Source organism: Geotrypetes seraphini, chromosome 7 (genome assembly GCF_902459505.1).
Source record: "Geotrypetes seraphini chromosome 7, aGeoSer1.1, whole genome shotgun sequence".
Classification (NCBI taxonomy): domain Eukaryota; kingdom Metazoa; phylum Chordata; class Amphibia; order Gymnophiona; family Dermophiidae; genus Geotrypetes; species Geotrypetes seraphini.
Window position 1 is genome coordinate 114,613,588 of NC_047090.1, and position 16,674 is coordinate 114,630,261.

The 16,674-nt window shown below is 38.0% G+C and overlaps 1 protein-coding gene across 6 annotated transcripts in view; it reads right to left on the reverse strand.

Moving 5' to 3' along the window:
• The window catches only part of MAPKBP1 (mitogen-activated protein kinase binding protein 1), a 363,581-nt gene that overhangs the window by 46,836 nt on the left and 300,071 nt on the right, over positions 1 to 16,674 (reverse strand). For all 6 annotated transcript variants that reach the window (XM_033951898.1, XM_033951899.1, XM_033951901.1 and 3 more), the window contains exon 27: positions 8,542 to 8,623. In XM_033951898.1, the coding sequence (XP_033807789.1) occupies positions 8,542 to 8,623 (82 nt within the window). The remainder of the gene's footprint in view (positions 1 to 8,541; positions 8,624 to 16,674) is intronic.

The following is a 16,674-nucleotide window of genomic DNA, read 5'->3' on the forward strand; positions in this document are numbered from 1 at the left end:
TCATGCATTTGGGCTGCAAAAACCTGAGGGAACGATACAGTTTAGGAGGTGAAGAACATATGTGTAGAACAGAAGAGTGGGACTTGGGTGTGATTGTATGTGATGATCTTAAAGTGGCTAAACAGGTTGAAAAGATGATGGTGAAAGCTAGAAGGATGCTAGGGTGTATAGGGAGAGGTATGGCCAGTAGGAAAAAGAAGGTATAGTTGCCCCTGTATAACACTCTGTTGAGACCTCATTTAGAATATTGTGTACAATTCTGGAGACCGCACCTTCAAAAAGATATAAAAAGGCTGGAGTTGGTCTAGAGCAGTGGTTCCCAAACTCTGTCCTGGGGGACCCCCAGCCAGTCAGGTTTTCAAGATATCCCTAATGAATATGCATGAGAGAGATTTGCATATAATGGAAGCGACAGGTATGCAAATCTTTCTCATGCATATTCATTAGGGATATCTTGAAAACCTGACTGGCTGGGGGTCCCCCCAGGACAGGGTTTGGGAACCACTGGTCTAGAGGAAGGCTACTAAAATGGTGCGTGGTCTTCATCTTAAGGTGTAAGGTGTAAAGATCTCAATACTTTGGAGGAAAGGTGAGAGAGGGGAGATATGATAAGAGACGTTTAAATACCTATGTGGCATAAATGCACAGAGTCAAGTCTCTTTCATTTGAAAGGAAGCTCTGGAATGAGATGGCATAGGATGAAGTTAAGAGGTTAAGAGGCTACGGAGTAATCTAAAGAAATATTGTTTTTACAGAAAGGGTGGTAGATGTGTGGCACTGTTTCCCGGAAGAGGTGGTGGAGACAGAGATTGTGTCTGATTTCAAGAAAGCCTGGGATAGAGAGAGGAAGAGATAATGGTTATTGAGGATGGGCAGACAGGATGGGCCATTTGGCCTTTATCTGCCATCATGTTTTGTATGATTGAAGTGCCCAGAAGGGAATGATGAGAGAGATGAGAGATACTTAGGAACTGTGGAGCAAATATACTTGTAATTCAGTAAGAGGAGTTTGAACTGTATGCAGATATGGATAGGAAGCCAATGAAGTGACTTGAAGAAAGGGGTAATGTGGGCATAGCGACATTGGTGGAATATGACTTGTGCAGCAGAGTACCAAGGACAAATATCCTAGCCTTTAACAAGTCTTGATATTTCAGAGGACTCAATAAGATCACCAACCAATCACAAATAAAATAACTCAAAATGGATATCATTGGGGCCTATCTGGGGAGAACATTCAGAAGAGATTCTGAAAGAGGTCTTGATCAAGGCCCACTTTCACCTTCTACTTGCAGTAACTTTTCTTTTTAAAAGTAAAAGGGCAAGCACTACAAAGTAGCACCATTTTTGAACAACTACTGGCTATGATTCTCCATTAATAGAAGACACTGGAAGCTGAGCACATGGGCATTGGATTTCCCTTCTGCCTCTAAAAATGGTCATGACCAGACCATCAACGTGGTGCTTTTCAAACAGCACACATAGTAAGAGGTATGGAAAAAACGAAAGGGAAATGATTCTAAAAATTTACACTGACACATGTAGGAGGCACTGTTGCTTTTTTTTTTTTTTATTTAAAGTTCTTTATTCATTTTAAATTTCTTACATCAAGTGATAAATATATAATACATATAATTTTCAATATACACTTGAATATCCATCAATATATATTTTAATACAAACATATATAAAAACCCCTTTTGCAATAAATTATAAATCATCTGTTATTATAATATTGTACCCACCCTAACCCCTATTATATGATCTATCCTTGTGCTATGATATCTGATCTTTAGAAAAAAGAGCCAATGGTCCCCAGATTTTATTAAATTTTTTAATATGACCATGTTGTAACGCTATTGCTTTTTCCATCTTATATATATGGCAAATAGAATTCCACCAAAAAGTGAAATTTAATTTTGTGTGATCTTTCCAGTTTTGAGTAATTTGTTGTATGGCGACCCCTGTTAATATCAATAAAAGTTTATTATTGTTTGCTGATATTGGACTCTGTGTTCTCATTGCTGTTCCAAATAAAATTGTGTCATATGTAAGTCCAACATGATTTTCTAATAATATATTAATTTGGGGCCAAATTGTTTTCCAAAAGGCATTTATACAGGGACAAAAATAGATTAAATGATCTAATGTCCCAATTTCTACCTTACAATGCCAGCATCTATTAGATTTAGAACTATCTATTTTTTGTAACCGAGTAGGGGTCCATAAAACTCTATGTAATAAAAATAACCATGTTTGACTCATAGATGCTGACATTGTAGTATGTATTCTCCAGGACCAAAATTTTTGCCATTGAGTTGCAGAAATTGTCTGTCCTATCTCAATACTCCAAATGTCCCTAAGTCCTGTTCTTTTTTTTTTATTTAAAAATCCATATAATAATTTATACCATTTTGCGGCTTGGTGTCCCAAAAAATCTGCCTGAAAGCAAAGGATTTGCAAACTATATTGAGTATTAAGATTCTTCCATTCAGGGAACCCTTCCTGGATGGCCTGCTTCAATTGCATCCATTTAAAATATTGTGTTATGTTCAATCCAAATTTCTGTTGCAATTGTGAAAAACTAAGCATGGATCCATTTACTATAACATCATTTAAAGATCGTATACCTGCAATTATCCATTGCTTCCATATTATTTTGAATCCACCAATTTTGATCCTGGAGTTTACCCAAATGGATTGATTTAACGATTTAGTTATTGGATCTGTTGTAATATTACTAATAAATCTTAATGTTTTCCATGTATCTAATAAAATTCTGTGATCTTTATATCTATTGGGCATTGTTATACTTATAAGATGTTCCGGATATAATGGAAACAGGAGCCGCCATTCTAAATATAACCAGTCTGGTACATTCTCCATGAGATCTGGGAGGATCCAATACATACCCTGTCTTAAAATATAGGCTTGATGATACCTATAAAAATTTGGAAAATTTACCCCTCCCTCTCGAATCGTTTTTTGTAATGTTGCTAAAGCGATTCTTGGCCTTTTCCCAAACCAAACAAATTTTGTAAGTATACTATTTAATTTTTTATAAAATGACCCCTGAAAAAATATCGGAATCATACTCATTTGATAGCAAACCACAGGTAAGATCATCATTTTTATTGTTTGAACTCTTCCCCACCATGAAAGATGTAAAGGATTCCATTGCTCGCACATTTCTGTTATTTTTTTTAATAAAATTTTTTCATTTTCTGTTACTGTATCATCAATTGTATTTTTAATAACAATTCCCAAATATTTTAATCCTTCCTCTTTCCATTGAAATGAATATGAATCAAATAATCCTTTGGTACAATGGACATTAATTGGAAGAACTTCAGATTTTTCCCAATTTATTTTGTATCCAGAAAATTTACCAAATGTATCTAATAAATTTAATAAACATGGAATGGTATCTTCCGGTTTTCTCAAATATAAAAGAATATCATCTGCATATGCAGATAATTTATATTCCCAATTTGATAATGTGATCCCCTTTATTCCCTTAGTTTGATTTATTGCAATTAATAAGGGTTCAAGAACAATATCAAAAAGTAAGGGAGATAAAGGACAACCTTGTCTAACAAGTTAAATCTTTCTGAAATGTTATTATTTATATTTAATCTTGCTCCAGGAGAGCTATACAATGTTTGAATCATTTTAATAAAAAAGGGACCTATTCCAAACCATTTTAAAGCTTGATACATAAATTTCCACTCCACTCTATCAAATGCTTTCTCTGCATCTAACGATATTAAGAAAGCTGGTTCGTTCATAGTTTTCGCTAAATTTAAAGAATGAAGTGCCAGTCTGGTATTATGTGAAGAGTGTCTTTTAGCAACGAATCCTGTTTGGTGTACATCTATAATAAAAGGAAGAGCTTTTGCCAATCTTAATGCTAATACTTTAGCAAGCAATTTTTCATCTACATTCAACAATGATATGGGCCTGTAGTTTGAAACCAATGTAGGATCCCTGTTTGGTTTTGGTAAGACAATAATTACAGAATCAGCCATAGTTCCTGATATATTTCCATTGTGTATCTGATACTGATATAAATTTAATAAATAAGGCAATATAATATTTTGAAATGTTTTATAAAATTCAACAGTATATCTATCTCCACCTGGAGCGGATCCAACTCTAAGAGCTTTCAATGCTAGTTCTATTTCTTTTAATGATATATGTTCTTCTAAACTTCCTCTTATATGTTCTGGAATATTTGGTCCAATAAATGAATTTAAAAACTCTAAGCCATCTTGTTCTTTATTTTCATAAGAATCTGAAGTATATAGACTCCTATAAAAATCAAGAAATTGTTTTACAATATCTTTAGTGCTGGTGTGTGTATTGCCTTTTGTATCTTTTATTGCAATAATTTTAGTTTTTCTTTTTTTTGCTTTAAGAAAATTTGCTAGCATTTTTCCAGCTTTATTTGAGTTTCCATAATATCTAAATTGCTGACAGAACATTTCTTTTCTAACAAATTGTGAATAGAGTTCATTATATTTAGTTTTTACTTTTAATAGTTTTTGTAATACTACATTTTCCCATTTAATAATTAATTTTTTTTCTAATGATTTAATTTCTTCCTCTAATTCCATAAATTGTTTTTTAAGGTGTTTTTTCATAAAAGCCGAATATGATATAATGTTACCTCTCATTGTCGCTTTACAAGCATCCCATATAATTTCAATATTCATATTGTCTGTGCTATTAATTTGAAAAAACTCTTTCATCTTTACTTTTAGGTCTGTTACAAAATTTTCATCAGCAAGTAAGGCATTATCAAATTTCCAAATTGATGTAAAATTTGTTTTTATATCATTTTTTAGATCAATCCACACACCAGCATGATCAGAAATTATAATGGGATCAATAACTGCTTTCATAACTTTTTGTGCTAAATTACTAGAAACAAATATATAATCAATTCTTGAAAATGATTTATGGACCTGAGAACAAAAAGAATATTCCTGATCATTAAAATGAAGAATACGCCATATATCTACCAAATCACAAGATTGTATCAAATTTTCTAGCCCTAATGATTTTATAATTTTACTAGGTTTCTTATCCAAAATAGGATCCATAACAGCATTGAAATCTCCAGCTACTATCAAATTTGAAGTAGCCAATGGTAGTAATATCTGTTGAATTTTTTTAAATAACTCCATTTGATTTGAATTAGGAGCATATAAATTAAATAAGTCCAGGGTTGTATTTCCCATTATCATTTTGATATGTACCCATCTTCCTAATGGATCAATTTTTATAAGTTTAAAATCAGCAGTACATTTCTTATTAATAAGTATGGCTACTCCTGCCTTTTTCCCTAAGGCAGGAGCAAAAAAACATTTAGATACCCATCCCCCAATTAGTTTATTAGATTCATTCCCTGTAAGAAGTGTCTCTTGCATGAAATAAATATCCGCATTTTGCTTGTGAAGGAAACCTAAAATTTTTTTTCTTTTTACTGGGTGATTCAGACCATTGACGTTAATGGAAAAAATTTTAATTGTCATTTAATAATTTGAGTAAAATTAAATATCTTCTTAATAATAAAATTTTGATCAGATATCTGCACTTTTCTTTAATTATTCTAGATTTAATTATTAATTTTCCCCTCTTCTTATTCCCATCCCCCACCCCTCCCTCCCTTTTAATTAAAAATTGTGTATACTTGGTAGCACGCATCTTAAGTCGATAATAAAGCACTCCATAAGACCTGTTCTTATTGTATTCTATAAATTAAAACATTTGTTATTTAAATGAAATATAATATAATTTAGCCATGTTACACACATATATATATATATATATAATATTCAAAGCATATTATATTGTTAATTTATCTAAATTGTTATATTTGTAATAAATATATATCAATAAATAATCCCTTATTTGTTTTATTTTAAATAATATGGGAATTCAATGATATATAATTAAGTATTTTATGATCAAAAAATCCCCCTCCTATGGAGGAACCCACCGTAAAAGCACATCTCGATTTCACATATATATTTCTTTTACTTTTATGTTAGTTGAATCCAGAAGAGAGAATAATTTCAATACACACTCATTTCCTTCAAGTATATCTCAGTCCACCTTTATTCTTGATTGTAGTTTTCTATTCCGTTTTGAATTTTCATTTTCTCTTCTTTTCTTCTTTTTCCAATGTATGTAGTTCTTCTCTTTATATGATCAATACGATGCAACAACAAGATCTGTCCATAAGTTCAACGGTTATACAAAAGTCTTTCTTTATAGTTCCGGTGTCTGCTCTGTCCATCACATGCAGTTCCCTCGCTTTGACATCTGGGAATCTGAGTCTTTATTCTTTCCTCTGTATCTAATGTTATATATGTTCGAGATGCACCCCCACTGCGCATCCCCCCATGGAGGAAGATCTTTACTTTATATTGTATTAAATTAATTAAAATTATAAAGTAGTCTTTCAAATATTTTCTATTTTTCTAAAAATGAAAATCATTTATCTGAAAATTATTAATTAATATTGAATGTTCCTGAACATCTTTCCTTATAAATTCATTCTTTAATATTATATTATATTTTCCTTTAATACATTCATATCTTTCTTTAATAAACTTAGTTCATGTTTAAAACATTCACTTATTCCCTTAATAGAAGTTTATTTTTTTTATTTTTTTATTTTTTGGAATTTTGATTTCATTTGAATTCCATTTTTGAATATCGTTAGTGTAGAATATTTGAATTGAATTGAATATATTACATTCTATATCTTTTTTTCCAAATCAATTTATAATACCTTTTTATCAAATTAGTTATTTAACTATATTCAGTTATCTATATATAGGAACTAAAATATGATTAAACAATTTAAGAAGACATTGGTACTTCCTGGTTTTGAATAAATTTTTCTAATTTCTCTGGATCATTGAAAGATAAAGTTTTGTTTCCAATTGTCACTTTCATAGTAGCAGGGTATACCAATCCAAACTTCGCTCCTAATTCTCTCAGCTTTGGTCTTAAATCCAATAACTTCTTTCTTTTAACAGCTGTATTTTTTGCGAAATCCGGCACTAGATGTATAAAAGCATCCTGATACTTCAAACCTTTATTTTTCTTGGCTAGTTGTAATATTTCTATGGCCTGTTGGTGTCGCAATAGTTTAAAAATAAAAGGTCTTGGTCCTTGCTGGTTTACTGCTCTTTTTAATGGCACTCTATGTGCTCTTTCTATTTCTATGGGAAATTTAGTTTGCAACGGAAGTAGCTTGGGAAGTAATTTTTCAATGAAGGTGACAGGATTTCCTATTTCTGCTCCTTCCGGCAAGCCAATCAGACGGATGTTACTTCTTCGTTCACGATTCGAAAAATCTTCCAGGTCTTTAATAAGTATTTCAATTTTTTTCCTGTTTGCTTGGCTATAACAGATTTCCTCTTCAACTGTCAGCATTCTTTCTTCTAAGTTGTTAGATTTCAATTCAAGCACATCCATCTTCTTATTTATATTTGAAACTTCTTCTGTTAAATCGGTAACTTTTTTAGTAATAATAGAAAGCATTTCTTTAATTTCTTTTAACTCTTTCATAACTTCTGTGTCTGTCAGTTTTAAACTGCTCTCCTGCTCCGGTTTTGCCCTTTTGCTACTTCCTGATACAGCGAAGTCGTTTTTATTCTGTTTACCAGTTGCCATCCTTTTTTCTTCTTTATTATTCATAGGACCAGTGAAATTTTAATATATCTTCCGTTTTCATTCAATTTATTTAATCTTTCAAGGTCTTTTTGACGGAGCTCTTCAATTACACGACTTTCTTCATGCGTGTCCAAGCACTGTTGCTTTTAATGCATGGAAATAACAGGGGTAATATCAGAAAGTATTTAGCATGGAAAATGGCTCTTAGTGAGTGTATACCAGTATACAAATATATATTTATTTGATTTTTTTAGGCCATCCTCCCAAAGGAGCTCAGAATGGGTTACAAATCAGGTACACAAGCATTTTCCCTGTCCTGGCGGGCTCACAGTCTATCTAATGTACCTGGGGCAGTGGAGGTTAGGTGACTTGCCGGGGTCACAAAGAGCAGCTCGGGGTTTGAACCCACAATCTCAGGGTGCTGAGGCTTTAGCTCTAACCAGTACGCCACACTCCTCCTCCTGACATTTGTACTTTTATGTATATAGAACATAGTGTCCCCCAAGTGCATAGTTTAGGTAGGGTTGTGGTGTATGCATGCACTTTATACATTTTTAAATATTTGGATCTAGTTCACACCTTTTCAGTTGTAGCTTAAAGTTAATTACATTAAGGTTCAGCAGATATAAAATGTGCATGTCCACACATACATTTATACTAATCTCAGAGCAGGTGTAGAATGTGTACAAGGGTATTGCTGGGGACAGTGCTGAGAACCTATTTTGCCTAAGTTACCTTGACAAAAAAGGTACATTCTTTTTACACTACTCATTAAAAATTACTCACTAAAAAATTATTCCCAACATGCGTACAAAGGCATCCTTACAATACATGCTCCAAAGCTCATACCTGCATGATAAAGTCTTAGTCCGGGCAAGGAAACGAGATGAGATACTGACAGATTCATGCTTCTCAGAGCTCTTGATAGGTCCTGTGGATTTTAGAGACGGAAATAAGTTTAATAGAAATACAGAGGCTAATATATATATATATATATATATATATATATATATATATACATACTATGCAACTTACTAAACCAACCCTATTACCTACCTCCGCATCATTCAATAACTGATCAATTCCTATCCCCCTACAGAAATGTATCCTCTCCTATTCTGCTCGCAGTGCACTAATTTGTATACCAATAATTTTCAACTGTAAGTCGCCTTGAATCTGTTTTGGATATAGTGCAACTCAGAAGGGAAGATTGTTTTATCTCAACCCGCAAACTGGATCTTGCAGATAACCACACATTTTTTCCTCTGCTCCTCCCACTTAGCTGAGCAAACGAATATCACTGGAACAAAGCATACACAAAAAGGGGGCACAGGGAACTTCCCTGCCACACAACAGCATTCTGTTCTGCTCTGCAATATACAGTAAAAGAAAACAATTAACAGGCAACATGAAAAACAGGCAAGAACATGGGAACAACATGGAACTAACCTGTTGTGTCAACGTACACCTAACTGGAATAAAGCCAGCAGCAAAGATATGTACTCACATATACAGACGAGTTCCCACAGAGCCTGTCTGCTGGTTGGAAGATACTCAGGTCTGAAAGGAGAAACATCTGAAGCAGAAAATTGCAGGTGATACAGAGAAAAACAGAGTAGAAAGAGGGCGGGCCATATCGACTCCATCGGGGATTAACAGAAAAGATTACCAAAGGTAAGAACCTAATCTTCCATTCTGCTACATCCCCTCCGGAGTCAAAACGATAAGTGATGTACCAAAGCAACGGCAAAGTCCACAATACTGAGGCTCCAAAGGCGAGCCACCACATATACCCTCTAAAATCTTGTAAAGGTATGAAGAGAAGACCAAGTAGCCATTCTACAAATTTCAGTGGGATGAATTGCTTGAGACTCTGCCGATGAAGTTGCAACACCTCTTCTCGAGTGAGCTTTGAGAGAAACTGACGGCTGCTTGCAACAGATGATATAAGTCGACGAAATGGCCATGTAGATCCATCGGGCAACAGAGGGCTTGGACTCTGGTCTATCTCGTCTGAACTTGTTAAGTCAGGACAAACAAATGAAAGATGACAATCATTGTTCCTCTCTAAGTAGTTAAGTCAAATGGCCAGAAAGATGAAAATCATTGGTCCTCTTTAAGTAGTGGAGTAAGACTCTACGCATGTTAAGTCTTCTCAGAATCTGATCCTTCTGCTATAACCCCATGGCACAAAAGCTGGCAGATGAACTTCTTGGTTGACATGAAATTCCGAAACCACTTTTGGAAGAAAGGAAGGAACTGTGTGGAAGGAAACCCCCACCTCCGTGAGCTGGAGAAAGAGCTCTCCGCAAGAGAGCCTGCAGCTCAGAAATACACCTTGTGGAGACAATTGCCATGAGAAAAACTGTCTTGACCATAAGGTCCAGAAGGGATGCATCCTTGAGCAGCTCAAAAGGAGCTTCCACAAGCTCTTTCAGCACAACATTAAGATTCCACATAAGAAAAGGTTTGTTGCAGGGGTGGCTACAATTGAAGGGTAGCTACAATTGAAGTGCCCCCCTGAGAAATCTGGTCACATCTGGATGACACTATATATATAATATCATTGAAACACAGTCTATATACTATATCTTCCACCCTTAAATCCCTAAACTCTACTCACACTCTATTACGCTATAGGTGGAAAGATAGCCTCAGAATAGAGCGACTATAATTGCGTAGGGTCACAACAGTTCACTCACATTTTCAATCATAGGCTAAACCACCTCCCCCTCTTAATATTACTTTATTGTTTAATTTCTTTCTTATCTATCCTCTTATTATCTTTTTTTCTTTTAATCCTTTTTTTCTTTTTCCTCTCTTTTTTCCTCTCCCCTTTTGTTTTTATGGTAGCCATGGGAGAAACTGCGTGCCTGGAAATGTGCAAGCTAAATTGCTCTGAATAATTCCTTGAGGCAGCGGTTAGAAATTTGAAAACCGCGAAATGCTAGCCACGTTGGAGATAGAAACGAAGCGATCTGGAAAAGAAAGAAAGAGTAAACAGAGTGAAAATGCGTTAATGAGCTAAGTAACAGTAACAGTTTAGAATAGATGATATATGGCTTGTTTCTACTGATGTGAAGATGGAAATTTAAACACATATTGTAGTGTTTCCTGTTGGACTATGTCTTCTGAAAATTGATTTAACGGATTAAGAAGCACTGTGAAGATTGCTGAATGCACTGTTTTATGGAGTGAATATAAATTCTATGCACTTACTATACGAAATAATGAAATTGACCCCTCTGAAAATGGATGTTTTATGAAGAATATTTATGGAGAATTTTTTAATGAGAGAAGTATTAAATTAATAAACAAAAGGGGATAGAAAAAAAGAAAAAATAAGATTAAAATAAAAAAGGATAATAAGAGGATGGATAAGAAAGAAATTAAACAATAAAGTAATATTAAAAGAGGGGGGAGGTGGTTTGGCCTATGATTGAAAATGTGAGTGAACTGTTGTGACCCTACCCAATTACAGTATACAGTCACTCTATTCTGAGGCAATCTTTCCACCTATAGCGTAATAGAGTGTGAGTAGAGTTTAGGGATTTAAGGGTGGAAGATATAGTATACAGGCTGTTTCAATGATATCATATTTATAGTGTAAACCACATTTATATTTATCTGTAGTCACATCTGGATGAGACATAAGCGAACTTGAACCACTGAGCACTCTAAAACAGGAAGACCTGCCACCTGTACTTTGACAGAGACCACCACCAGGCCTTTTCCAGGCTGGCCTAGAAGAAAGCTAGGACCACAGGAATGGGAGCTTACAATGGCTCCACTGGTCTCTGCATACCATTGCTGGAAAGCTTTCCAAATCTTGGCATAAGCCATAGTAAATGGTTTCTTGGACCTCAAAAGAATAGCTACTAGTACGTTGGAGTAGCCCCTCTGAATCAAGGCCCTGCACTCAGGAGCCATGCCATAAGATCAATGCTCTGGGGGTTCTCCATGGGAACTGGTTCCAGACTGAGGTCGCGATGAAGAGGGAGTTTGAACTTTTTGTACCGCTGAAGACAGATGAGGTCTGCATACCATAGACAGCAAGGCCAATCTGGAGCCACTAGGATCACCTGACCTGGATAAGTTGCTATCCTACAGATGACCCAGCCCACCAAGGGCCAAGGTAGAAAGACAAAGGATTTCCTTAGTTGGCCAGGGCTGAACTAATGCATCTAGCCCTAAGCATCCTAGCTCTGTTCTTCAACTGAAGAAGCACTTGACTTTCTAGTTCTTGGCTGAAGCCATCAAGTTCATCGATGGACTGTCTCCAATGCTTCACAATGAGACAAAATAATCTTGGCGAGAGAGACTACTCTCCCGGGTCCATGACTTGGTGACTGGGAAAGTCTGCTTACACATTTTCCACTCCGGCCATGTGTGCTGCGGAGAGAGCCTGAATGTGCAGCTCTGTCCACCAAAATAACATCCAAGCCTCCTAATTCAAATGAGCACTCTTGGTGCCTCCCTGTTGATTCATGTATGCCACCGCCATGGCATTATCGGAAAACACCCTTACTGCTTTTCCTTCCATGTGTTTTAAAGAGCTCTCAATGCTCGAAGCTCTAGATGGTTTATCGATCACCCCTTTTGATGGGCAGTCCACTGGCCATGGATGAAATAGCATCGGCCATCAGAGCAATCCACTCCGTGACCTGAAGAAGCATGCCCTTCACTTGGGCTTCTCCCTGAATCCACCAGCACAGGCTGCTTCATGCTGGCTCCATCCAGGGAAGGGGTATTTGAAGGGGATGATGCTGAGGGGACCACCAAGACGGGAGGGTCTCTTGCAGAGGCCACATGTGCACCCTGGCCCAGGGCACAACCTCTAGGGAGGCCGCCATGAACTCCAGTACTTGCAGGTAATGCCAAGTAGTGGGGTTCAGGAATGCTATGAGATCCATGATCTGTTTCTTGAGCTTTGATTTGCATGGCTTGAGAAGAAAAAAATGTCCTTGATCATGTCGAACTGATCTCCCAGATAGTCCAACATCTCAGAAGGCATTAGCTGGCTCTTCTTGAAATTGACAATCCAGCCACAGTAGAAGAGACATCACAGACTCCACCGCTTTCTCCAGTCTGGACAGAGCTCTGATTAACCAGTCATTTAGATAGGGATGAACTTGCCCCCCCATTTTGTGGAGATGAGCTGCAACTACCACAGGTACAGGGAGCCGTCACCCAAAGGGGAAGGCTGCAAACTGGAAATGCTGCTGGAGAACATGAAATCTCAGATACTTCTGGTATCCTGGGAATATAAGGATATGAAGATAAGCCTCTAGAGGTAAGAAAATCCCCTGGGCCACTGCCGCGATGACCAACTGCATCGTCTCCATTTGAAAGTGTGGAATCCACAGAAAGGTACTGAACAACTTGAGATCCAGGATGGGTCTCCAGTCCTCTGAGCCTTTCCTTGGCATGATGAAGCATACGGATTTACTTTTGAGAACTGGCTCTACAGCTTGAATGTCCATAAATCTAGGGGGAGACAAAAGAAGTCTATTTTGTGTCCCTCCCACAGTCCTGAGACTTGTCTATTCACTAAAAAAATATGACCATATCACAGAGGCATACCATGACTCGCATTGGCTTCCAATAGAAGCGAGAGTGACCTTCAAATTCTACTGCTTACTTTACAAGGCTATCAACGGAGAAAGCCCAACTTACTGGAATAACAGACTAAATCAATCCTCCTCAATCAGACACAGAAGAACACATTCACTATTTTATTACCCACTATCCAAAAATGTCAAATGAAAAAAACTTTATGACAACCTAATAGCCTCCAAAGCAGCTAAGTTGGACAAACAACTCACCACTCTGTTATCTTCATCCACAGATTACAAAACCTTCAAAAAACACGTTAAACCTATCCAGCACAACAATCCTAACCCAACATCCAACACTCTATAAACCCTTAGTACTCTCTAATTTTCTAGTTACCAAACATTATCTAAAACCCATAATTCTCCCTTAAAATTTTATCTCATCGTTTATTCTATTACTTCAAAGTTGAAATGTAATTCTTGTTTTAGTTTGGATGTAATCCGCCTTGAACCGCAAGGTAATGGCAGAATAGAAATCACTAATGTAATGTAATGTAATATCCAGCACCCATTGGTCTGAGGAGATCCGTTCCCATTCCTGGAGGAACTCTGACAACTGGCCTCTGATACAAGAAGGCATGGCTGAAGATCTGGCATCACTGGGACTTCTTGGAGGCGGGGCTGGTGCAAGAACCTGAAACCTGCTGGTGTCTGGGGGTGCTATAACATTGTCTATAGCCCTTGGATTATCTCTGGGCGGATGAGCCCGTGGAAGTTTGGCAAAACCTACATGAGGGATGAAAATTACTGTGAGGGACGGTGTCAGGTCAAAAGCGCGCTGGGGCAAAGGCACGCGCAGACAACTGAGCGCAAAGTGGAGGTGCGCGCCGAAGAAAATGACTGTTTTAAAGGGCTCCGATGGGAACCCCCCCCACTTTACTTTATACAGATCGTGCCACGTTGTGGGGTTTGGGGGGTTGTAACTCCCCACATTTTACTGAAAATTTTACTTTTTCCCTAAAAAACAGGGAAACAGTTAAGTTTACAGTATAATGAGGGTGGTTATAACCCCCACAACACCCCTGTGATCTGTATAAAGTAAAGTGGGGGAGTTCCCCAACAAAACCCCCCATCTGAGCCCCTAAAAACACTCTTTTTCTTCGGCGTGCACTTCCGTCTTGCGCTCAGTTGTTGGAGCGCCTTTGTCTTCGCCGGTTTTGTCTATGAACCGTGAGGGGCTTAGGGCGGCAGTCCACCACACTAACCATAAGGTCATCCAGCCCCTTTCCAAAAAGAATTTGTCCTTTACAAGGGAGTCTTGCTTAGGGTTGCCTTAGAGGTCGAATCTCCAGCCCAGTGGCAGATCCAAAGCATTCTGTGAGCTGATACTGCATAAGCCGAGACTTTACCCAGAACCTCTATAAGATCATATAAGGCAACTGCCAAATAATCCACTCCCTCAAGCACCAGCTAGGGCCAGGCATCCTCTTCCACTGCTAGATACTGCTGCATGTGATAGGCACATGCCATATTAATGCCCAAAGCCACCTCAAAGAGCTTCTTCAAGACCATATGCACCCTGCAGTCCTGGGAAACTATAAGCATCAATCCCCCCCTTCACTAGGGAGGGCAGTGCATTTGGTAACCTGAGCCACTGCCGAATCAACCTTCAGTTGTTCAAACAGTTCATGAAATTCAGGTGCCATAGGATAATGCTTAGATATAGCTTTAGTCAGTCTGAAAGAACTCTCTGGTGTCTTCCACTGTTCTGTAACCAGAGCCGTGGTATGTGCCAAAAAAAAAAAAGGATGTCATGACTGTACATTGAGACATGACTGTACATTGACATCATGACTGTACATTGAGACATGGAGGGCTGACCCTTCAACTTCAGTTCCTTCATGGCATCCACAATAAAATGGTGGACAGAGGCGAACAAACAGCCGGTGGATGGAGGGGTCATAACTCAGGTCAGGGCTCCCTGAGACAACTTATTTAACTGTTCACAAAGGGAATCAGTGTCATCAATGTGGAAGCAGCATCTGGTGATAAAAGCAGCATAGTATCAGTGTGCCAACTAAGGCAGTCTGGATCCATAGGAACTTGGACACTAAGGACTTGAGCAGTGACCTCCGCAAAGCAATGCACTGGCTTGGAAGTCTGTGGCGCACCCACAGGCTGTGCTGCATGAGCTAGGTTCATAAGGAATGCTCTCCACATGAGCTGAACAAATTCTGGGGAAAAGCCACACATTGGAGCTGAAGACGGATCTTGACAGAACCCAAATGGCACCTGCGAGGTGTTCCTGGACTTGGCATGCTGGCGTTTCATGTCACTGCCATAACCCGTTACCGGGCGGGATTTTTTGCCCCTTTCCCAGACCCATACTGGCTCCTCAGCACTAAAGGACCCAGAGGAAGTGAAGCCTAAAGCTATTGTCCCCTCCTCGCGTCTTGGCACACGGTACAAGGAGATTCCTCTGCCAATAGTCTGGCACAATCTGCACATCAATTTATCTGAATAGGGGTTGAGGAATCCATCCCTGATGATATTTAGCAAAATTGCAGGGTTATGAGGCAGAAAAAAAGCTGAAAAAAGATAGATAAAAATCCAAGATGGCTGCCACCAGTAAATTTGCACCCAAAATGGCCTGTGGAAACAATTTAGAAAAACAAAAAATGTAAAAAAAATAGGGGTTTTGGGAGGTGGTAGACCTAAACCCTACCCTCATACACTACTAAAAAAAATCAGTTTTTAGACACCCCCCCACCCCCGATTCTCTCATAGGAAGTAATTGGCTCACAGTCTCCAAAGTGCCAGCCTGTCAGCTCTGTCTGTGCAGCTGAAGTGAAGGGAAGGGAATTTCTGCCTCAAATTTTCTTCAAACAGTCCAGTCTTCAGGATCTTCAGGCTGCTAGTTGGATAGACTCTGACTGAAACTTTGCCCCCTCGGAACCTCGCTATGTGGCTGGGGGTGGGAAAAAGCAAATTGCACCCTGATACCACAAGGGTTTTTACTTAGGGTACATACAGCTTGTGCTTAAGCTTAAAGAATAGAAAAAGAAGCAGATCAGAAGCACTTCTGCACAGTTTGCCTGCAGAAATAAAAACTGTAGGGGGCTCTGTGTTCCTCAGCTAAATGGGAGGAGCAGATGAAAAAAAGTATGGTTTTCTGCAAGACCCAGTTCGTGGGTTGAAATAAAACACTTATCGTACTGACTCTGGAGGGGATATAACAGAAATCTCAGATTAGATATACTGTATATACGTTGACATCATGGCATGCACTTTGCGCCAAGAGGCATGTGTATGGGTGGAGTTTGGGTGGAACGCAGGCAGGATTCAAGCATAAGGAACAACTAGCAGCAAAGACTGAGGGTAGTATGCAGCCAGTGGGAAGGCTGTGGAGGCAGAGCATGGGAAGGCA